Here is a 23,885-nt window from a genome sequence, read left to right as displayed (position 1 = left end):
CCTTGTGTCTGGGTGAGTGAGGTCCGAACGGTGCCGGTACGGACAGAGGTGTTGCCCGGAGGATCCGCTGAGCTTGGGAGACACTCTGTGGCTTTGGTAAAGGACGGTAGATCAATAGAGGAGGTTTGAGTCTCTCCTGATGGGGATTGGATGGTTTTAGCAGCTGGTTCTACCTGCATGTCTTCCTGTTCACAGACAGACACACTGTTCCTCTCTTTCTCTCCTGACGTCCCCGTGGACAGATCAGGGCTTTCTCTCAGAGTATAATTAGTGTTGTCTGAGACGGGGCTTTCTCTCAGAGTAGAATGAATTCTGTCTGATGGTAGTTCCACTGAGGAGTCTGCAGGTTGTTGTCCTGCCAACACAAGAGCCATCTGATTGGCTGGTCCAGGTTGCTGTCCTGCTGTCTGATTGGCTGGTCCTGTAGTGTAGACAGAGTGGTTTCTGTTCTCTAGAGGAGATCTGGTCTCTCCTGACTCCAAGACATCATCCAACCTCTCCTGAGCTGAGGAGCAGGCTAAGGGGAGAGGACAGGAGGCAGCGGCTTGAACCAGTCCAGGATCTCCTCAACTGATCTACTATGTTTATGGCCTGGCGGGTCACCGTTCCTGCTGGGTCCGTGGCCTGGCGGGTCACCGTTCCTGCTGGGTCCGTGGCCTGGCGGGTCACTGTTCCTGCTGGGTCCGTGGCCTGGCGGGTCACCGTTCCTGCTGGGTCCGTGGCCTGGCGGGTCAATGTTCCTGCTGGGTCCGTGGCCTGGCGGGTCACTGTTCCTGCTGGGTCCGTGGCCTGGCGGGTCACCGTTCCTGCTGGGTCCGTGGCCTGGCGGGTCACCGTTCCTGCTGGGTCCGTGGCCTGGCGGGTCACCGTTCCTGCTGGGTCCGTGGCCTGGCGGGTCACCGTTCCTGCTGGGTCCGTGGCCTGGCGGGTCACCGTTCCTGCTGGGTCCGTGGCCTGGCGGGTCACCGTTCCTGCTGGGTCCGGGGCCTGGCGGGTCACTGTTCCTGCTGGGTCCGGGGCCTGGCGGGTCACCATTAGGTCCGTCGGGTTCAACTATGCTGCTGTCCTGTAGGTGCTCCTTTAACTGCTGTTTTCTCCTGGCTGTGAGTGAGAGACAGAGAGAGACAGAGAGCGAGACAGAGACAGAGAGCGCGACAGAGACAGAGAGCGACAGAGACAGAGAGCGCGACAGAGACAGAGAGCGCGACAGAGACAGAGAGCGCGACAGAGAGAGAGAGCGCGACAGAGAGAGAGAGCGCGACAGAGAGAGAGCGCGACAGAGAGAGAGAGCGAGACAGAGAGAGAGAGCGAGACAGAGAGAGCGAGACAGAGGGAGACAGACAGAGAGAGACAGACAGAGAGAGACAGACAGAGAGAGAGACAGAGAGAGATATAATGATGTTCTGGTCTGTTGTAACAAGGGGAGGTCCATTAAATCATATGACATCATCACAATGCGTCCTGAATACATACCAGGGAGGTGTGATGAGGGAGGAGCTACACACACCCACAGATCCTCCAGCAGCCTCTGGACCTTCTCTGTAAAACACACCACCGTATCAACACCGTGACGACTAGGCACTACACCCCACCGTATCAACACCGTGACGACTAGGTACTACACCCCACCCGTATCAACACCGTGACGACTAGGTACTACACCCCACCGTATCAACACCGTGACGACTGTAGGTACTACACCCCACCGTATCAACACCGTGACGACTAGGTACTACACCCCACCGTATCAACACCGTGACGACTAGGTACTACACCCCACCGTATCAACACCGTGACGACTAGGTACTACACCCCACCGTATCAACACCGTGGCGACTGTAGGTACTACACCCCACCGTATCAACACCGTGACGACTGTAGGTACTACACCCCACCGTATCAACACCGTGACAACTAGGTACTACACCCGCCGTATCAACACCGTGACGACTGTAGGTACTACACCCCACCGTGTCAACACCGTGACGACTAGGCACTACACCCCACCGTATCAACACCGTGACGACTGTAGGTACTACACCCCACCGTATCAACACCGTGACGACTGTAGGCACTACACCCCACCGTATCAACACCCGTGACGACTAGGCACTACACCCCACCGTATCAACACCGTGACGACTAGGCACTACACCCCACCGTATCAACACCGTGACGACTGTAGGCACTACCCCCCACCGTATCAACACCGTGACGACTTGGCACTACACCCCACCGTATCAACACCATGACGACTGTAGGTACTACACCCCACCGTATCAACTCCGTGACGACTGTAGGTACTACACCCCACCGTATCAACACCGTGACGACTGTAGGTACTACACCCCGTCGTATCAACACCGTGACGACTGTAGGTACTACACCCCACCGTATCAACACCGTGACGACTGTAGGTACTACACCCCGTCGTATCAACACCGTGACGACTGTAGGTACTACACCCCACCGTATCAACACCGTGACGACTGTAGGCACTACACCCCACCGTATCAACACCGTGACGACTAGGTACTACACCCCACCGTATCAACACCATGACGACTGTAGGCACTACATTTAACCAGGAATGTCAGTTAAGAACTAATTCTTATTTACAATGACGGCCTACCGGGGAACAGTGGGTTAACTGCCTTGTTCAGGGGCAGAACGACAGATTTGTACCTTGTCAGCTCAGGGATTCAATTTAGCAACCTTTGGGTTACTGGCCCAACGATGTAAACACTAGGCGACCTGCCGCCACAAAGGTACTAGTGTGGGGTATTATTAACCTGTTATGGATAGGGGGCAGTATTTTCACGGCCGGATAAAAACGTACCCGATTTAATCTGATTATTACTCCTGCCCAGAAACTAGAATATGCATATAATTATTAGCTTTGGATAGAAAACACTCCAAAGTTTCTAAAACTGTTTGAATGGTGTCTGTGAGTATAACAGAACTCATATGGCAGGCCAAAACCTGAGAAGATTACATACAGGAAGTGCCCTGTCTGACCATTTCTTGGCCTTCTTGATCATCTCTATCCAATACAAGGGATCTCTGCTGTTACATGACACTTCCTACGGCTCCCATAGGCTCTCAGAAGGCGGCAAAAAGCTGAATCGTGGCTTTGCAGGCCCTGGCTGAAAAACATTCGCGCGTTTGGATAGTGGTCGGTCAGAGTACTATGAGACTGAGGCGCGTGCACGAGACGACCCCATGTTTTTATTCTTTCGTCTTTGAACGTAAACAACGACTCCCGGTCGGAATATTATCGCTTTTTTACGAGAAAAATAGCATAAAAATGTATTTTAAACAGCGGTTGACATGCTTCGAAGTACGGTAATGGAATATTTTGACATTTTTTGTCACGAAACGCGTCGGGCGCGTAACCCTTCATCACCCTTGGATAGTGTCTTGAACGCACAAACAAAACGCCACTATTTGGATATACCTATGGATTATTTTGAACCAAACCAACATTTGTTATTGAAGTAGAAGTCCTGGGAGTGCATTCTGACGAAGAACAGCAAAGGTAATCAAACTTTTCTAATAGTAAATCGGAGTTTGGTGAGGGTCAAACTTGGTGGGGGTCAAAATAGCTAGCCATGATGGCCGGGCTATCTACTCAGAATATTGCAAAATGTGCTTTCACCGAAAAGCTATCTTAAAATCGGACATAGCGAGTGCATAAAGGAGTTCTGTATCTATAATTCTTAAAATAATTGTTATGTTTTTTGTTAACGTTTATCGTGAGTAATTTAGTAAATTCACCGGAAGTGTTCGGTGGGAATGCTAGTTCTGAACGTCACATGCTAATGTAAAAAGCTGGTTTTTGATATAAATATGAACTTGATTGAACAAAACATGCATGTATTGTATAACATAATGTCCTAGGGTTGTCATCTGATGAAGATCATCAAAGGTTAGTGCTGCATTTAGCTGTGGTTTTGTTTTTTGTGACATTATATGCTAGCTTGAAAAATGGGTGTCTGATTATTTCTGGCTGGGTACTCTGCTGACATAATCTAATGTTTTGCTTTCGCTGTAAAGCCTTTTTGAAATCGGACAGTGTGGTTAGATAAAGGAGAGTCTTGTCTTTAAAATGGTGTAAAATAGTAATATGTTTGAAAAATGGAAGTTTTTGTATTTTTGAGGAATTTGTAATTCGCGCCACGCCTATCATTGGATATTGGAGCAGGTGTTCCGCTAGCGGCACATCTAGATGTATTAACTTGGGTTATAGTGCAGTAAAAACATACCTCTATCCACCTTTGTTTCTTCAGGTGCCGTTGCTTGAGTTGATGTGCTCTTTAATACTAAACAAAGACATGATTGGACTTAATTAACAAACGCTGTGATATTACTACTGCTACTACTATTATTACTACTACTATTAATACCACCACTACTACTACTACTACTACTACTACTGCTACTATTAATACCGCTACTATTACTGCTACTGCTGCTGCTACTACTATTATTACTACTGCTACTACTACTACTAATACCGCTACTGTTACTGCTACTACTGCTACTACTACTGCTACTGCTACTATTAATACCGCTACTATTACTACTACTGCTACTGCTGCTGCTACTATTATTACTACTGCTACTACTACTACTATTAATACCGCTACTGTTACTACCACCACTACTACCACTGCTGCTGCTACTGCTACTACTGCTGCTACTGCTGCTGCTACTACTGTTGCTACTGCTACTACTGTTGCTACTACTACTACTGCAACTACTACTACTGCAACTACTGCTACTACTGCTGCTACTACTACTGTTGCTACTACTGCTACTACTGCTGCTACTACTACTGTTGCTACTACTGCTACTGCTGCTGCTACTGCTGCTGCTGCTACTACTGCTGCTACTACTACTGCTGCTACTGCTGCTGCTACTGCTGCTACTGCTGCTACTGCTGCTGCTACTGCTACGGTTGCTACTACTGCTACTGTTGCTACTACTGCTACTGTTGCTACTACTGCTACTGTTGCTACTACTGCTACTACTGTTGCTACTACTACTACTGCTACTGCTACTGCTACTACTGTTGCTACTACTACTACTGCTACTGCTACTACTGTTGCTACTACTACTACTACTGCAACTACTACTACTGCAACTACTGCTACTACTGCTGCTACTACTACTGTTGCTACTACTACTACTACTGCTGCTGCTGCTACTGCTACTACTGCTACTGTTGCTACTACTGCTACTGTTGCTACTACTGCTACTGTTGCTACTGTTGCTACTACTGCTACTACTGCTACTACTGCTACTGTTGCTACTACTGCTGCTACTGTTGCTACTGTTGCTGCTACTACTACTACTGCTACTGTTGCTACTGCTACTGTTGCTACTGCTGCTACTGCTACTGTTGCTACTGCTGCTACTGCTACTGTTGCTACTGCTGCTACTGCTGCTACTGCTGCTACTGCTGCTACTGCTGCTACTGCTGCTACTGCTGCTACCGCTGCTACGCTGCTGCCCTACCAGCTGCTGCTGCCGCTGCCACGCTGCCGCTACCCGCCGCTGCAACAGCGCTGCTACTGCTGCTGCTACTGCTACTACTGCTGCCACTGCTGCTGCTGCCGCAGCACCGCTGCTGCTGCTACTACTGCTACTGCTACTACTGCTACTGCTACTGCTACTGCTACTACTGCTGCTACTACTGCTGCTACTACTGCTGCTACTACTGCTGCTACTACTGCTGCTACTACTGCTGCTACTACTACTACTGCTACTACTACTGCTGCTACTACTGCTGCTGCTACTACTGTTGCTGCTACTAACAGCAGAGTTACCTTTATTCTTCTCCGTCTCCAGTTTCTGTAGTCGTTCCTGGAATAGAAAGAGGGTCCAATCAGACTGTTTCAAAACACTTTACAGTTAATACTACAGCCAATCAGACAGTCTCAAACACTCTACAACAGCGGTCACCAACCTTTTCTGAGTCAAGATCACCGAGTCAAAATGCAACAAGACTTAAGAAAACGTAACCAATTAAAAACAGTTCTGTAGCAATGAGGTTTGAGCAGTCGGCTATAGGCCCAATACATTATCACTGCATATTGGCTATGCTCAGTAGGCCCAATACATTATCACTGCATATTGGCTGTAGGCCCAATACATTATCACTGCATATTGGCTATGCTCAGTAGGCCCAATACATTATCACTGCATATTGGCTATGCTCAGTAGGCCCAATACATTATCACTGCATATTGGCTATGCTCAGTAGGCCCAATACATTATCATTACATATTGGCTATGCTCAGTAGGCCCAATACATTATCACTGCATATTGGCTATGCTCAGTAGGCCCAATACATTATCACTGCATATTGGCTATGCTCAGTAGGACCAATACATTATCATTACATATTGGCTATGCTCAGTAGGCCCAATACATTATCACTGCATATTGGCTATGCTCAGTAGGCCCAATACATTATCACTGCATATTGGCTATGCTCAGTAGGCCCAATACATTATCACTGCATATTGGCTATGCTCAGTAGGCCCAATACATTATCACTGCATATTGGCTATGCTCAGTAGGCCCAATACATTATCACTGCATATTGGCTATGCTCAGTAGGCTATAGGTCCAATACATTATCACTGCATATTGGCTATGCTCAGTAGGCTATAGGCCCAATACATTATCACTGCATATTGTCTATGCTCAGTAGGCCCAATACATTATCACTGCATATTGGCTATGCTCAGTAGGCTGTAGGCCCAATCCATTATCACTGCATATTGGCTATGCTCAGTAGGTCCAATACATTATCACTGCATATTGGCTATGCTCAGTAGGCCCAATACATTATCACTGCATATTGTCTATGCTCAGTAGGCCCAATACATTATCACTGCATATTGGCTATGCTCAGTAGGCTGTAGGCCCAATCCATTATCACTGCATATTGGCTATGCTCAGTAGGTCCAATACATTATCACTGCATATTGGCTATGCTCAGTAGGCCCAATACATTATCACTGCATATTGGCTATGCTCAGTAGGCCCAATACATTATCACTGCATATTGGCTATGCTCAGTAGGCTATAGGCCCAATACATTATCACTACATATTGGCTATGCTCAGTAGGCCCAATCCATTATCACTGCATATTGGCTATGCTCAGTAGGCTGTAGGCCCAATACATTAACACTGCATATTGGCTATGCTCAGTAGGCTGTAGGTCCAATACATTATCACTGCATATTGGCTATGCTCAGTAGGCCCAATACATTATCACTGCATATTGGCTATGCTCAGTAGGCTGTAGGTCCAATACATTATCACTGCATATTGGCTATGCTCAGTAGGCTGTAGGCCCAATACATTATCACTGCATATTGGCTATGCTCAGTAGGCTATAGGTCCAATACATTATCACTGCATATTGGCTATGCTCAGTAGGCCCAATACATTATCACTGCATATTGGCTATGCTCAGTAGTCCCAATACATTATCACTGCATATTGGCTATGCTCAGTAGGCTATAGGCCCAATACATTATCACTGCATATTGGCTATGCTCAGTAGTCCCAATACATTATCACTGCATATTGGCTATGCTCAGTAGGCCCAATACATTATCACTGCATATTGGCTATGCTCAGTAGTCCCAATACATTATCACTGCATATTGGCTATGCTCAGTAGGTCCAATACATTATCACTGCATATTGGCTATGCTCAGTAGGCCCAATACATTATCACTGCATATTGGCTATGCTCAGTAGGCTATAGGTCCAATACATTATCACTGCATATTGGCTATGCTCAGTAGGTCCAATACATTATCACTGCATATTGGCTATGCTCAGTAGGCCCAATACATTATCACTGCATATTGGCTATGCTCAGTAGTCCCAATACATTATCACTGCATATTGGCTATGCTCAGTAGTCCCAATACATTATCACTGCATATTGGCTATGCTCAGTAGGCTATAGGTCCAATACATTATCACTGCATATTGGCTATGCTCAGTAGTCCCAATACATTATCACTGCATATTGGCTATGCTCAGTAGTCCCAATACATTATCACTGCATATTGTCTATGCTCAGTAGTCCCAATACATTATCACTGCATATTGGCTATGCTCAGTAGTCCCAATACATTATCACTGCATATTGGCTATGCTCAGTAGTCCCAATACATTATCACTGCATATTGGCTATGCTCAGTAGGCTATAGGTCCAATACATTATCACTGCATATTGGCTATGCTCAGTAGTCCCAATACATTATCACTGCATATTGGCTATGCTCAGTAGGTCCAATACATTATCACTGCATATTGTCTATGCTCAGTAGTCCCAATACATTATCACTGCATATTGTCTATGCTCAGTAGTCTGTAGGTCCAATACATTATCACTGCATATTGGCTATGCTCAGTAGGCCCAATACATTATCACTGCATATTGTCTATGCTCAGTAGTCCCAATACATTATCACTGCATATTGTCTATGCTCAGTAGTCCCAATACATTATCACTGCATATTGTCTATGCTCAGTAGTCCCAATACATTATCACTGCATATTGGCTATGCTCAGTAGGCTATAGGCCCAATACATTATCACTGCATATTGGCTATGCTCAGTAGGCCCAATACATTATCACTGCATATTGGCTATGCTCAGTAGGCCCAATACATTATCACTGCATATTGGCTATGCTCAGTAGGTCCAATACATTATCACTGCATATTGTCTATGCTCAGTAGGCCCAATACATTATCACTGCATATTGGCTATGCTCAGTAGGCCCAATACATTATCACTGCATATTGGCTATGCTCAGTAGTCCCAATACATTATCACTGCATATTGGCTATGCTCAGTAGGCCCAATACATTATCACTGCATATTGGCTATGCTCAGTAGTCCCAATACATTATCACTGCATATTGGCTATGCTCAGTAGGCCCAATACATTATCACTGCATATTGGCTATGCTCAGTAGGCCCAATACATTATCACTGCATATTGGCTATGCTCAGTAGGCCCAATACATTATCACTGCATATTGGCTATGCTCAGTAGTCCCAATACATTATCACTGCATATTGGCTATGCTCAGTAGGCCCAATACATTATCACTGCATATTGGCTATGCTCAGTAGGCCCAATACATTATCACTGCATATTGGCTATGCTCAGTAGGCCCAATACATTATCACTGCATATTGGCTATGCTCAGTAGGCTATAGGCCCAATACATTATCACTGCATATTGGCTATGCTCAGTAGGCTGTAGGTCCAATACATTATCACTGCATATTGGCTATGCTCAGTAGGCCCAATACATTATCATTACATATTGGCTATGCTCAGTAGTCCCAATACATTATCACTGCATATTGGCTATGCTCAGTAGGTCCAATACATTATCACTGCATATTGGCTATGCTCAGTAGGCCCAATACATTATCACTGCATATTGTCTATGCTCAGTAGGCTATAGGTCCAATACATTATCACTGCATATTGGCTATGCTCAGTAGGTCCAATACATTATCACTGCATATTGGCTATGCTCAGTAGGCCCAATACATTATCACTGCATATTGGCTATGCTCAGTAGTCCCAATACATTATCACTGCATATTGGCTATGCTCAGTAGTCCCAATACATTATCACTGCATATTGGCTATGCTCAGTAGGCTATAGGTCCAATACATTATCACTGCATATTGGCTATGCTCAGTAGTCCCAATACATTATCACTGCATATTGTCTATGCTCAGTAGTCCCAATACATTATCACTGCATATTGTCTATGCTCAGTAGTCCCAATACATTATCACTGCATATTGGCTATGCTCAGTAGTCCCAATACATTATCACTGCATATTGGCTATGCTCAGTAGTCCCAATACATTATCACTGCATATTGGCTATGCTCAGTAGGCTATAGGTCCAATACATTATCACTGCATATTGGCTATGCTCAGTAGTCCCAATACATTATCACTGCATATTGGCTATGCTCAGTAGGTCCAATACATTATCACTGCATATTGTCTATGCTCAGTAGTCCCAATACATTATCACTGCATATTGTCTATGCTCAGTAGTCTGTGGGTCCAATACATTATCACTGCATATTGGCTATGCTCAGTAGGCCCAATACATTATCACTGCATATTGTCTATGCTCAGTAGTCCCAATACATTATCACTGCATATTGTCTATGCTCAGTAGTCCCAATACATTATCACTGCATATTGTCTATGCTCAGTAGTCCCAATACATTATCACTGCATATTGGCTATGCTCAGTAGGCTAAAGGCCCAATACATTATCACTGCATATTGGCTATGCTCAGTAGGCCCAATACATTATCACTGCATATTGGCTATGCTCAGTAGGCCCAATACATTATCACTGCATATTGGCTATGCTCAGTAGGTCCAATACATTATCACTGCATATTGTCTATGCTCAGTAGGCCCAATACATTATCACTGCATATTGGCTATGCTCAGTAGGTCCAATACATTATCACTGCATATTGTCTATGCTCAGTCGGCTGTAGGCCCAATACATTATCACTGCATATTGGCTATGCTCAGTAGGCCCAATACATTATCACTGCATATTGGCTATAGGCCCAATACATTATCACTGCATATTGGCTATAGGCCCAATACATTATCACTGCATATTGGCTATGCTCAGTAGGCCCAATACATTATCACTGCATATTGGCTATGCTCAGTAGGTCCAATACATTATCACTGCATATTGTCTATGCTCAGTAGTCCCAATACATTATCACTGCATATTGTCTATGCTCAGTAGTCTGTAGGTCCAATACATTATCACTGCATATTGGCTATGCTCAGTAGGCCCAATACATTATCACTGCATATTGTCTATGCTCAGTAGTCCCAATACATTATCACTGCATATTGTCTATGCTCAGTAGTCCCAATACATTATCACTGCATATTGTCTATGCTCAGTAGTCCCAATACATTATCACTGCATATTGGCTATGCTCAGTAGGCTATAGGCCCAATACATTATCACTGCATATTGGCTATGCTCAGTAGGCCCAATACATTATCACTGCATATTGGCTATGCTCAGTAGGCCCAATACATTATCACTGCATATTGGCTATGCTCAGTAGGTCCAATACATTATCACTGCATATTGTCTATGCTCAGTAGGCCCAATACATTATCACTGCATATTGGCTATGCTCAGTAGGTCCAATACATTATCACTGCATATTGTCTATGCTCAGTCGGCTGTAGGCCCAATACATTATCACTGCATATTGGCTATGCTCAGTAGGCCCAATACATTATCACTGCATATTGGCTATAGGCCCAATACATTATCACTGCATATTGGCTATAGGCCCAATACATTATCACTGCATATTGGCTATGCTCAGTAGGCCCAATACATTATCACTGCATATTGGCTATAGGCCCAATACATTATCACTGCATATTGGCTATAGGCCCAATACATTATCACTGCATATTGGCTATGCTCAGTAGGCCCAATACATTATCACTGCATATTGGCTATGCTCAGTAGGCCCAATACATTATCACTGCATATTGTCTATGCTCAGTAGGCCCAATACATTATCACTGCATATTGGCTATGCTCAGTAGGCCCAATACATTATCACTGCATATTGGCTATGCTCAGTAGTCCCAATACATTATCACTGCATATTGGCTATGCTCAGTAGTCCCAATACATTATCACTGCATATTGTCTATGCTCAGTAGGTCCAATATATTATCACTGCATATTGTCTATGCTCAGTAGGCTATAGGTCCAATACATTATCACTGCATATTGGCTATGCTCAGTAGGCTATAGGTCCAATACATTATCACTGCATATTGGCTATGCTCAGTAGGCCCAATACATTATCACTGCATATTGGCTATGCTCAGTAGGCCCAATACATTATCACTGCATATTGGCTATGCTCAGTAGGCCCAATACATTATCACTGCATATTGGCTATGCTCAGTAGTCCCAATACATTATCACTGCATATTGTCTATGCTCAGTAGGCCCAATACATTATCACTGCATATTGGCTATGCTCAGTAGTCCCAATACATTATCACTGCATATTGTCTATGCTCAGTAGGCCCAATACATTATCACTGCATATTGGCTATGCTCAGTAGGCTATAGGCCCAATACATTATCACTGCATATTGTCTATGCTCAGTAGTCCCAATACATTATCACTGCATATTGGCTATGCTCAGTAGGCCCAATACATTATCACTGCATATTGGCTATGCTCAGTAGGCTATAAGCCCAATACATTATCACTGCATATTGTCTATGCTCAGTAGTCCCAATACATTATCACTGCATATTGGCTATGCTCAGTAGGCTATAGGCCCAATACATTATCACTGCATATTGTCTATGCTCAGTAGGCCCAATACATTATCACTGCATATTGTCTATGCTCAGTAGGCCCAATACATTATCACTGCATATTGGCTATGCTCAGTAGTCCCAATACATTATCACTGCATATTGGCTATGCTCAGTAGGCTATAGGCCCAATACATTATCACTGCATATTGTCTATGCTCAGTAGGCCCAATACATTATCACTGCATATTGTCTATGCTCAGTAGGCCCAATACATTATCACTGCATATTGGCTATGCTCAGTAGTCCCAATACATTATCACTGCATATTGGCTATGCTCAGTAGGTCCAATACATTATCACTGCATATTGGCTATGCTCAGTAGGCTGTAGGCCCAATACATTATCACTGCATATTGGCTATGCTCAGTAGGCTATAGGTCCAATACATTATCACTGCATATTGGCTATGCTCAGTAGGCCCAATACATTATCACTGCATATTGGCTATGCTCAGTAGGTCCAATACATTATCACTGCATATTGGCTATGCTCAGTAGGCCCAATACATTATCAATGCATATTGGCTATGCTCAGTAGGCCCAATACATTATCACTGCATATTGGCTATGCTCAGTAGGTCCAATACATTATCACTGCATATTGGCTATGCTCAGTAGGCCCAATACATTATCACTGCATATTGGCTATGCTCAGTAGTCCCAATACATTATCACTGCATATTGGCTATGCTCAGTAGGCCCAATACATTATCACTGCATATTGGCTATGCTCAGTAGGCTGTAGGTCCAATACATTATCACTACATATTGGCTATGCTCAGTAGGCCCAATTCATTATCACTGCATATTGGCTATGCTCAGTAGGTCCAATACATTATCACTACATATTGGCTATGCTCAGTAGGTCCAATACATTATCACTGCATATTGGCTATGCTCAGTAGGCCCAATACATTATCACTGCATATTGGCTATGCTCAGTAGGCCCAATACATTATCACTGCATATTGGCTATGCTCAGTAGGCTGTAGGTCCAATACATTATCACTACATATTGGCTATGCTCAGTAGGCCCAATACATTATCACTGCATATTGGCTATGCTCAGTAGGTCCAATACATTATCACTACATATTGGCTATGCTCAGTAGGTCCAATACATTATCACTGCATATTGGCTATGCTCAGTAGGCTATAGGCCCAATACATTATCACTGCATATTGGCTATGCTCAGTAGGCTATAGGCCCAATACATTATCACTGCATATTGGCTATGCTCAGTAGTCCAATACATTATCACTGCATATTGGCTATGCTCAGTAGGTCCAATACATTATCACTGCATATTGGCTATGCTCAGTAGGCTATAGGCCCAATACATTATCACTGCATATTGGCTATGCTCAGTAGGTCCAATACATTATCACTGCATATTGGCTATGCTCAGTAGGCCCAATACATTATCACTGCATATTGGCTATGCTCAGTAGGCTATAGGCCCAATACATTATCACTGCATATTGGCTATGCTCAGTAGGTCCAATACATTATCACTGCATATTGGCTATGCTCAGTAGGCCCAATACATTATCACTGCATATTGGCTATGCTCAGTAGGCTATAGGCCCAATACATTATCACTGCATATTGGCTATGCTCAGTAGGTCCAATACATTATCACTGCATATTGGCTATGCTCAGTAGGTCCAATACATTATCACTGCATATTGGCTATGCTCAGTAGGTCCAATACATTATCACTGCATATTGGCTATGCTCAGTAGGCCCAATACATTATCACTGCATATTGGCTATGCTCAGTAGGTCCAATACATTATCACTACATATTGGCTATGCTCAGTAGGTCCAATACATTATCACTGCATATTGGCTATGCTCAGTAGTCCCAATACATTATCACTGCATATTGGCTATGCTCAGTAGGTCCAATACATTATCATTACATATTGGCTATGCTCAGTAGGCCCAATACATTATCACTGCATATTGGCTATGCTCAGTAGGCTGTAGGTCCAATACATTATCACTGCATATTGGCTATGCTCAGTAGGTCCAATACATTATCACTGCATATTGGCTATGCTCAGTAGGCCCAATACATTATCACTGCATATTGGCTATGCTCAGTAGGCCCAATACATTATCACTGCATATTGGCTATGCTCAGTAGGCCCAATACATTATCACTGCATATTGGCTATGCTCAGTAGGCCCAATACATTATCACTGCATATTGGCTATGCTCAGTAGGCTGTAGGCCCAATACATTATCACTGCATATTGGCTATGCTCAGTAGGCTATAGGCCCAATACATTATCACTGCATATTGGCTATGCTCAGTAGGTCCAATACATTATCACTGCATATTGGCTATGCTCAGTAGGCCCAATACATTATCACTGCATATTGGCTATGCTCAGTAGGTCCAATACATTATCACTGCATATTGGCTATGCTCAGTAGGCCCAATACATTATCACTGCATATTGGCTATGCTCAGTAGGCTATAGGTCCAATACATTATCACTGCATATTGGCTATGCTCAGTAGGCTATAGGTCCAATACATTATCACTGCATATTGGCTATGCTCAGTAGGTCCAATACATTATCACTGCATATTGGCTATGCTCAGTAGGCCCAATACATTATCACTGCATATTGGCTATGCTCAGTAGGTCCAATACATTATCACTGCATATTGGCTATGCTCAGTAGGCCCAATACATTATCACTGCATATTGGCTATGCTCAGTAGGCTATAGGTCCAATACATTATCACTGCATATTGGCTATGCTCAGTAGGCTATAGGTCCAATACATTATCACTGCATATTGGCTATGCTCAGTAGGTCCAATACATTATCACTGCATATTGGCTATGCTCAGTAGGCCCAATACATTATCACTGCATATTGGCTATGCTCAGTAGGTCCAATACATTATCACTGCATATTGGCTATGCTCAGTAGGCTATAGGTCCAATACATTATCACTGCATATTGGCTATGCTCAGTAGGTCCAATACATTATCACTGCATATTGGCTATGCTCAGTAGGCCCAATACATTATCACTGCATATTGGCTATGCTCAGTAGGTCCAATACATTATCACTGCATATTGGCTATGCTCAGTAGGTCCAATACATTATCACTGCATATTGGCTATGCTCAGTAGTCCCAATACATTATCACTGCATATTGGCTATGCTCAGTAGTCCCAATACATTATCACTGCATATTGGCTATGCTCAGTAGTCCCAATCCATTATCACTGCATATTGGCTATGCTCAGTAGGCCCAATACATTATCACTGCATATTGGCTATGCTTGAATTGCCCTTACAATGTTATTCTTCTCAGACCATTTAGAAAATATATTTTAAAAAAATTGTCGGTAATTTGGTAGCACTGGTAATAGATAATTAGTTGTATTACTTGAGGCACAGCTGAGTGAGCAGAATAATACACTTTATAGTTTACTGGACTGCTGTCCTGCATCTGATGGTCCGTCTGAGGGAGGGAGGAGCGATGAGGCTGCCTCTCACCTGACTCACCGTCCCTCCGCTCTCCCTCCCTGCGCTGAGAAAAGGGGACAAAGTCTTCCAGCTGATGGTGAAACTGAAGTCACGCAGCATTATTACTACCTCACGCACCGTTATTACCACCTCACGCACCAATTATTACTACCTCACGCACCAATTATTACTACCTCACGCACCAATTATTACTACCTCACGCACCAATTATTACTACCTCACGCACCAATTATTACTACCTCACGCACCAATTATTACTACCTCACGCACCAATTATTACTACCTCACGCACCAATTATTACTACCTCACGCACCAATTATTACTACCTCACGCACCAATTATTACTACCTCACGCACCAATTATTACTACCTCACGCAACAACCGTAAGCTTATCGGAAAAAAAACTGTTCAGACTCCTTCATTGCATCAGCAGCAGCAGTGCTGGTTGTAGCGCGAGTGGAAGTAGGGAGACATATACAAACCTGAAGGTGTAGAAGGTTTTTCTCCAGCAGAATCTTCTCCGTTTTCAGCCCGGTAATGTCCCGCTCTTGTTTGCGTTTAAAATCTAAAGAAACAGAGCAACCCAGGCACATCGCCAATCAGAAAAAAGGCAGGTCAGGCTGCGCGACAGATCACAATAGGAATTATAGATTTTTTTTTTTTAGGGCCACGTAAATTATGTTCCCGCAGACTAGAAGAATAATAGTGATAGAAAAACCTTGAAACTGTCCAAGTTGTTTTTCCAAGTTGTGTTTCCTGTTGGTGGAAAAAAGGTAGAAGCATGAGAACGCCAACACTTAAAACAATAAGTGGATGAATGGTATTAGCGCTGGTTGAAACCTTACAGAACGGATGTCCTGGCGTCGTCCTCCTTTAACCGCTGCACTTCCTCTGCTACCTTCTGACACGTCTTCAACGACATCTGAGAAGATAAACACACGTCAAATCATCGCCGTACTAAAAAAAACGTTTTCACGCCCCGATACTTGAAATGGTTTTAGTTCAGCGGGTTGAAACCGACGCAGACAAACATTGGATGACTGCTAGAACGAGGAGGATTTTTATTGTTTCCCCTGTTAGATTAATACTGTTACCTGCGTTTTCAGCAGGTCGTTCTCCAGCGCTGTCTTCTCCCGTCTCAACTGGACATTATCCAGACACTGCTTCTCTGTCGTCTCTTCGTCATAAACAGGTCCACAGGAAAGACCGAGTTACATACCTCAGACAGTAGTAGACTATTACAATGTGGGTAATATCAGTGGTTGAGGGGGTTTTTACAGGAAGTAGAATTATAACCAGAGATAATACCTGTTACCATCTTCAGCTGGTCCTCAAGTCTCTTCTTTCTGGAGAACAGAGAGGGAGAGAGGAGAGAAGAGAGGAGAGAGGAGAGAGAGAAGAGAGGAGAGAGAGGAGAGAGAGGAGAGAGAGGAGAGAGAGGAGAGAGAGGAGAGAGAGGAGAGAGAGGAGAGAGAGGAGAGAGAGGAGAGAGATGTCAGCGGAACAAGAACCAAACGAAATATGCTGTAAATGTTCTTGATGAGTCTTACAGAGTCTCTGTGTTGTTGTTCTGCTCCTTCAGCCTCTCCACTTCCTCAAAAAGCTGCTGGGACAACGTCTCAGCGCTCTATAGGACAGAAACACAACTCTGTTAGAGCTCTCCCCGGGACCCGACTCTGTCAGAGCTCTCCCCGGGACCCGACTCTGTCAGAGCTCTCCCCGGTACCCGACTCTGTCAGAGCTCTCCCCGGTACCCGACTCTGTCAGAGCTCTCCCCGGTACCCGACTCTGTCAGAGCTCTCCCCGGTACCCGACTCTGTCAGAGCTCTCCCCGGTACCCGACTCTGTCAGAGCTCTCCCGGTACCCGACTCTGTCAGAGCTCTCCCGGTACCCGACTCTGTCAGAGCTCTCCCCGGTACCCGACTCTGTCAGAGCTCTCCCCGGTACCCGACTCTGTCAGAGCTCTCCCCGGTACCCGACTCTGTCAGAGCTCTCCCCGGGACCCGACTCTGTCAGAGCTCTCCCCGGGACAAAACAGTGTCATGACGAGTAGAATGGATCATTTCACATCTCTTACCTGCTTCGCCTCCAGCTCTGCCCGCATGGCTTCGTTCTCTGCATGTTGCTTTTCCAGAGAAGCTACTTTCAACTGCAGATCATCAAGAAGTTTACGCAGCTTACCGGTCTCCCTGGAAACGACGTCGTGTGACAGAAATAAAATCAACAACTTTATGTTGACAACCATTTACGCGTTTCCAAGACATGTCAAATACTTACAAAAAGACATAGAAGAAGAGCATTTAGTAAAGAGGACCTAGAGAACTGATGGAGTCATACCTCTGGGATCTCTGAAGCTGTAAACAAACCGTCAAGAAAAAAAACACTTCATAATACTGAATTAAGCTTTTATCCAAAGCATTCATACATTTTAGGTACGGGTGCTCCTGGGAATCGAACACACCATCCTAGCATTGCAAGAGCTATGCTCTGTCCACTGAGCTAGAGGACCACTTCTAACACTGACAGTAGTGCAATGGGGGTGGCAGGTAGCCTTGTGGATAAGGCTGTTGGGGGGGACAGGTAGCCTTGTGGATAAGGCTGTTGGGGGGGACAGGTAGCCTTGTGGATAAGGCTGTTGGGGGGGACAGGTAGCCTTGTGGATAAGGCTGTTGGGGGGGACAGGTAGCCTTGTGGATAAGGCTGTTGGGCCAATGGGGGTGGCAGGTAGGTCACAGAATTCTAACAGTCACTCCCATAGAATTCTACTAGTCACTCCCATAGAATTCTAATAGTCACTCCCATAGAATTCTAATAGTCACTCCCATAGAATTCTAATAGTCACTCCCACAGTCACTCCCATAGAACTCTAACGGTCACTCCCACTACGGACGAGGCTAGTCCAATACATAATTACCTTTAACCTCATCCCACTGGAACCAGTGAAGTCCAAACAGACTCTTGTTATGATGGTGTAACACTAGTGGGGGGGGTGGAGTCGGAGGGGGAGTGGAGTCGGAGGGGGGGGAGTGGAGTCGGGGGGAGTGGAGTCGGAGGGGGGTGGAGTCGGAGGGGTGGAGTCGGAGGGGGGAGTGGAGTCGGAGGGGGGGAGTGGAGTCGGGGGGGAGTGGAGTCGGAGGGGGGAGTGGAGTCGGAGGGGGGGAGTGGTCATCACCACCAGAGACAGCCAATCAGGACAGTTCTGTTCATTCCAAGGGAGGCGCTGAAACCTAATTAACGACTGAAGAGAGACTGAAGAGCATGAATGGCTGAGACCTAATTAATGACTGAAGAGCATGAATGGCTGAGGCCTAATTAACGACTGAAGAGCATGAATGGCTGAGGCCTAATAAGGGGAGAGAGACTGAAGAGCATGAATGGCTGAGGCCTAATTAACGACTGAAGAGCATGAATGGCTGAGGCCTAATTAACGACTGAAGAGCATGAATGGCTGAGGCCTAATAAGGGGAGAGAGTGACTGGCTGAGGCCTAATAAGGGGAGAGAGACTGAAGAGGCTGAGGCCTAATAAGGGGAGAGAGACTGAAGAGGCTGAGGCCTAATAAGGGGAGAGAGTGAATGGCTGAGGCCTAATAAGGGGAGAGAGTGAATGGCTGAGGCCTAATAAGGGGAGAGAGACTGAAGAGGCTGAGGCCTAATAAGGGGAGAGAGTGACTGGCTGAGGCCTAATAAGGGGAGAGAGTGAATGGCTGAGGCCTAATAAGGGGAGAGAGTGAATGGCTGAGGCCTAATAAGGGGAGAGACTGAATGGCTGAGGCCTAATAAGGGGAGAGAGTGAATGGCTGAGGCCTAATAAGGGGAGAGAGTGAATGGCTGAGGCCTAATAAGGGGAGAGAGTGAATGGCTGAGGCCTAATAAGGGGAGAGAGTGAATGGCTGAGGCCTAATAAGGGGAGAGACTGAAGAGGCTGAGGCCTAATAAGGGGAGAGAGTGAATGGACTTTTGAAAGGATATCTTCACACTTCCCTTGATATTCACTCAGCCGGTGACTGAAAGACAGTTAAAACAGATTACATTAGTAGTCTACTGTTTCTAAAACATACAAGTCATTCACTCCACCTGTTACATTAAACATGGCAGGCCGAGCTAGATATATGTTTAACATGGTCATTTTCAGTTTCCAAACCACAGCTAGCTACAGCAGATGAGTCTCGATAAGAATCTAGGGGTCATATTCAGTCAAACCAGCCACCGGGTCAATGACAACACCGCTGCTGCTGCTGGGAGATGTGTAGCATGTAGCATGTAGCTTTACCGTTTCCACTGCTGCTGTGAGATGTGTAGCATGTAGCATGTAGCTTTACCGTCGTGTCTGGTACCGTTTCCACTGCTGCTGTGAGATGTGTAGCATGTAGCTTTACCGTCGTGTCTGGTACCGTTTCCACTGCTGCTGTGAGATGTGTAGCATGTAGCTTTACCGTCATGTCTGGTACCGTTTCCACTGCTGCTGTGAGATGTGTAGCATGTAGCTTTACCGTCATGTCTGGTACCGTTCCCACTGCTGCTGTGAGATATGTAGCTTTACCGTCGTGTCTGGTACCGTTTCCACTGCTGCTGTGAGATGTGTAGCATGTAGCTTTACCGTCGTGTCTGGTACCGTTTCCACTGCTGCTGTGAGATGTGTAGCATGTAGCTTTACCGTCATGTCTGGTACCGTTTCCACTGCTCTGTGAGATGTGTAGCATGTAGCTTTAACGTCATGTCTGGTACCGTTCCCACTGCTCTGTGAGATGTGTAGCATGTAGCTTTACCGTCGTGTCTGGTACCGTTTCCACTGCTGCTGTGAGATGTGTAGCATGTAGCTTTACAGTCATGTCTGGTACCGTTTCCACTGCTCTGTGAGATGTGTAGCATGTAGCTTTACCGTTTCCACTGCTGCTGTGAGATGTGTAGCATGTAGCTTTACCGTCATGTCTGGTACCGTTTCCACTGCTCTGTGAGATGTGTAGCATGTAGCTTTACCGTCATGTCTGGTACCGTTTCCACTGCTGCTGTGAGATGTGTAGCATGTAGCTTTACCGTTTCCACTGCTGCTGTGAGATGTGTAGCATGTAGCTTTACCGTCGTGTCTGGTACCGTTTCCACTGCTGCTGTGAGATGTGTAGCATGTAGCTTTACCGTTTCCACTGCTCTGTGAGATGTGTAGCATGTAGCTTTACCGTCATGTCTGGTACCGTTTCCACTGCTGCTGTGAGATGTGTAGCATGTAGCTTTACCGTCATGTCTGGTACCGTTTCCACTGCTCTGTGAGATGTGTAGCATGTAGCTTTTCCGTCATGTCTGGTACCGTTTCCACTGCTGCTGTGAGATGTGTAGCATGTAGCTTTACCGTTTCCACTGCTCTGTGGGATGTGTAGCATGTAGCTTTACCGTCGTGTCTGGTACCGTTTCCACTGCTGCTGTGAGATGTGTAGCATGTAGCTTTACCGTTTCCACTGCTCTGTGGGATGTGTAGCATGTAGCTTTACCGTCGTGTCTGGTACCGTTTCCACACTGATGTTTATTGAGAACTGGAATGGAACTGGAATTGATTGAATACCCCCATCCAGAGTATGTAGTTAGCTGTTAGATTGAATACCCCCATCCTGAGTATGTAGTTAGCTGTTTGATTGAATACCCCCCATCCTGAGTATGTAGTTAGCTGTTTGATTGAATACCCCCCATCCTGAGTATGTATGTAGTTAGTTAGCTGTTTGATTGAATACCCCCCATCCTCAGTATGTATGCATGTGTGTGTGTAGCTAGCTGTGTTTTAGCGACCTGTACAGTATCATCTCATCACACAAGTCTAATAACATTAGTTACTTACTCGGAGTCAATACTTTTCTGTTTCAAAACCAGGAGAGCTGCCACATATTCCTTTAGGTTCTACAATGAGAGAGGATGGATTGTCCGTCAGTATAGTTTGGTGAAATATTAGCTAACTAATCTTTTATCCACGTTTGAAACAAGTACACAACAAACAGTAGCCAGAGCGTTTCTCATCTCACCTGGTGAAGTACAGTGCAGTTTCTACAGACTCCGGTAGTTGCTTCTGAAGCGATTCTGGAATGATTCTCCCCCGGCATCATGATAAGTACTAATAGTTACTGTCCAATATGTCAAAATACAACTACAGACATTAAAAACACAAACACTTCACAACAAATTCGGCATGACACAAACGTACTGTCCCACGTTGACTCAGGACCCGAAATATAGACGGGGGTTGTCTATAGAAATGCCGGTCTGAAAAAGACAGACCTGAGCGTTATATCTTTTTCAGATTTTTTATTTATTACATTTTTTGTATTATTATTATTATAAACAACAAATCAATACAAAAAGTACATGGGGGAACACAAGCATATATAAAGAATATGCAAAGGGCAATTGGGCTGGGGGGGGTACAATTATCACATGACACAAGGACCTTAAAGGGGCATATACACATTTATCATTCTAACAGCTTTTATGTTGTATTTAATTGTCTTAAAATAAAGTAGCATTTTTTTTTGTAATGTAAGAAAATGTGGTGTTTTGTTTGTAAATTTACATTTGTGAATATGGCCAAAAGAATAATGAAATTAATTGTTTCAACTTATTTGTATCGTAGGTAAAGAATCCAAGCAGTACATCTCTCCATAATAGTGTAAAATCTTCATAAATGTGTTAAATTATAAATCTACTGATGTCTTGCCACAGTTTTATTACATGAATACAATGCAACACTGTTTCTGGGTGGTCATTACAAAAGGTACAATTTGAGTTTATGTTTTTATTTAAACTTCTTCATAATATGGTTGTTGGCAGGTTAAAATATTTATGAATAATTTTAAAAGAAACTTCCAAAATTTTGTTAACTTGTTATGGATAGGGGGCAGTATTTTCACGGCCGGATAAAAAACGTACCCGATTTAATCTGGTTATTACTCCTGCCCAGAAACTACAATATGCATATAATTAGTAGCTTTGGATAGAAAACACTCCAAAGTTTCTAAAACTGTTTGAATAACAGAACTCAAATGGCAGGACAAAACCTGAGAAGATTCTGTACAGGAAGTACCCTGTCTGACCATTTCTTGGCCTTCTTTGTTATCTCTATCCAAAACAAAGGATCTCTGCTGTAACGTGACATTTTCTAAGGCTCCCATAGGCTCTCAGAAGGCGCCAGAACGTTGAATGATGACTTTGCAGCCCATGGCTGAAAAACAGTAGCGCATTTGGATAGTGGTCGATCTGAGAACAATGAGACGAGTGCGGCGTGCGGCGTGAAGAGTCCATTTTAGATTATCAGTCTTTGAACGAAAACAACGACTCCCGGTCGGAATATTATCGCTATTTTACGAGAAAAATCGCATAAAAATTGATTTTAAACAGCGTTTGACATGCTTCGAAGTACGGTAATGGAATATTTTGACAATTTTTGTCACGATACGGCGTCCGCGTCACCCTTCGTTACCCTTCGGATAGTGTCTTGAACGCACTAACAAAACGCCGCTATTTGGATATAACTATGGATTATTTGGAACCAAACCAACATTTGTTGTTGAAGTAGAAGTCCTGGGAGTGCATTCTGACGAAGAACAGCAAAGGTAATCCAATTTTTCTTATAGTAAATCAGAGTTTGATGAGTACCAAACTTGGTGGGTGTCAAAATAGCTAGCCCGTGATGGCGAGCTATCTACTCAGAATATTGCAAAATGTGCTTTCACCGAAAAGCTATTTTAAAATCGGACATAGCGAGTGCATAAAGGAGTTCTGTATCTATAATTCTTAAAATAATTGTTGTGTTTTTGTGAACGTTTATCGTGAGTAATTTAGTAAATTCACCGGAAGTGTTCGGTGGGAATGCTAGTTCTGAACGTCAC

General features: G+C 44.4%; 1 protein-coding gene across 1 annotated transcript; it reads right to left on the bottom strand.

The window, feature by feature from the left end:
• Positions 1 to 517: 517 nt before the first annotated feature.
• LOC106590741 (protein SPT2 homolog) lies at positions 518 to 22,259 on the bottom strand. Its single transcript, XM_045712183.1, has 15 exons — positions 22,026 to 22,259; positions 21,845 to 21,903; positions 19,990 to 20,024; positions 18,357 to 18,375; positions 18,097 to 18,208; positions 17,569 to 17,645; positions 17,327 to 17,364; positions 17,113 to 17,195; positions 16,864 to 16,940; positions 16,737 to 16,774; positions 16,501 to 16,583; positions 5,832 to 5,868; positions 4,266 to 4,322; positions 1,474 to 1,539; positions 518 to 1,101 (listed from the first exon to the last, which is right to left on the bottom strand). The coding sequence occupies exons 1-15, from the start codon at positions 22,104 to 22,106 to the stop codon at positions 518 to 520; spliced, it is 1,446 nt and encodes a 481-aa protein (XP_045568139.1). The 5' UTR covers positions 22,107 to 22,259.
• Positions 22,260 to 23,885: the final 1,626 nt, after the last annotated feature.

Source organism: Salmo salar, unplaced genomic scaffold, assembly GCF_905237065.1.
Source record: "Salmo salar unplaced genomic scaffold, Ssal_v3.1, whole genome shotgun sequence".
In the NCBI taxonomy this organism is placed as follows: Eukaryota; Metazoa; Chordata; class Actinopteri; order Salmoniformes; family Salmonidae; genus Salmo; species Salmo salar.
The sequence above is the reverse complement of the archived record's forward strand: the minus strand, read 5'-3'. Positions and strand labels throughout refer to the sequence as shown.

Excerpts from the sequence above, each read along its gene's own strand:
- LOC106590741 (XM_045712183.1), bottom strand. The coding sequence starts at position 22,106 with ATGATGCCGGGGGAGAATCATTCCAGAATCGCTTCAGAAGCAACTACC. Across the intron at positions 17,646-18,096 it reads CAGAGCTGGAGGCGAAGCAG|AGCGCTGAGACGTTGTCCCA; the intron begins GTAAGAGATGTG and ends TCTGTCCTATAG. Across the intron at positions 1,102-1,473 it reads TCCCTCATCACACCTCCCTG|CCAGGAGAAAACAGCAGTTA; the intron begins GTATGTATTCAG and ends TCTCACTCACAG.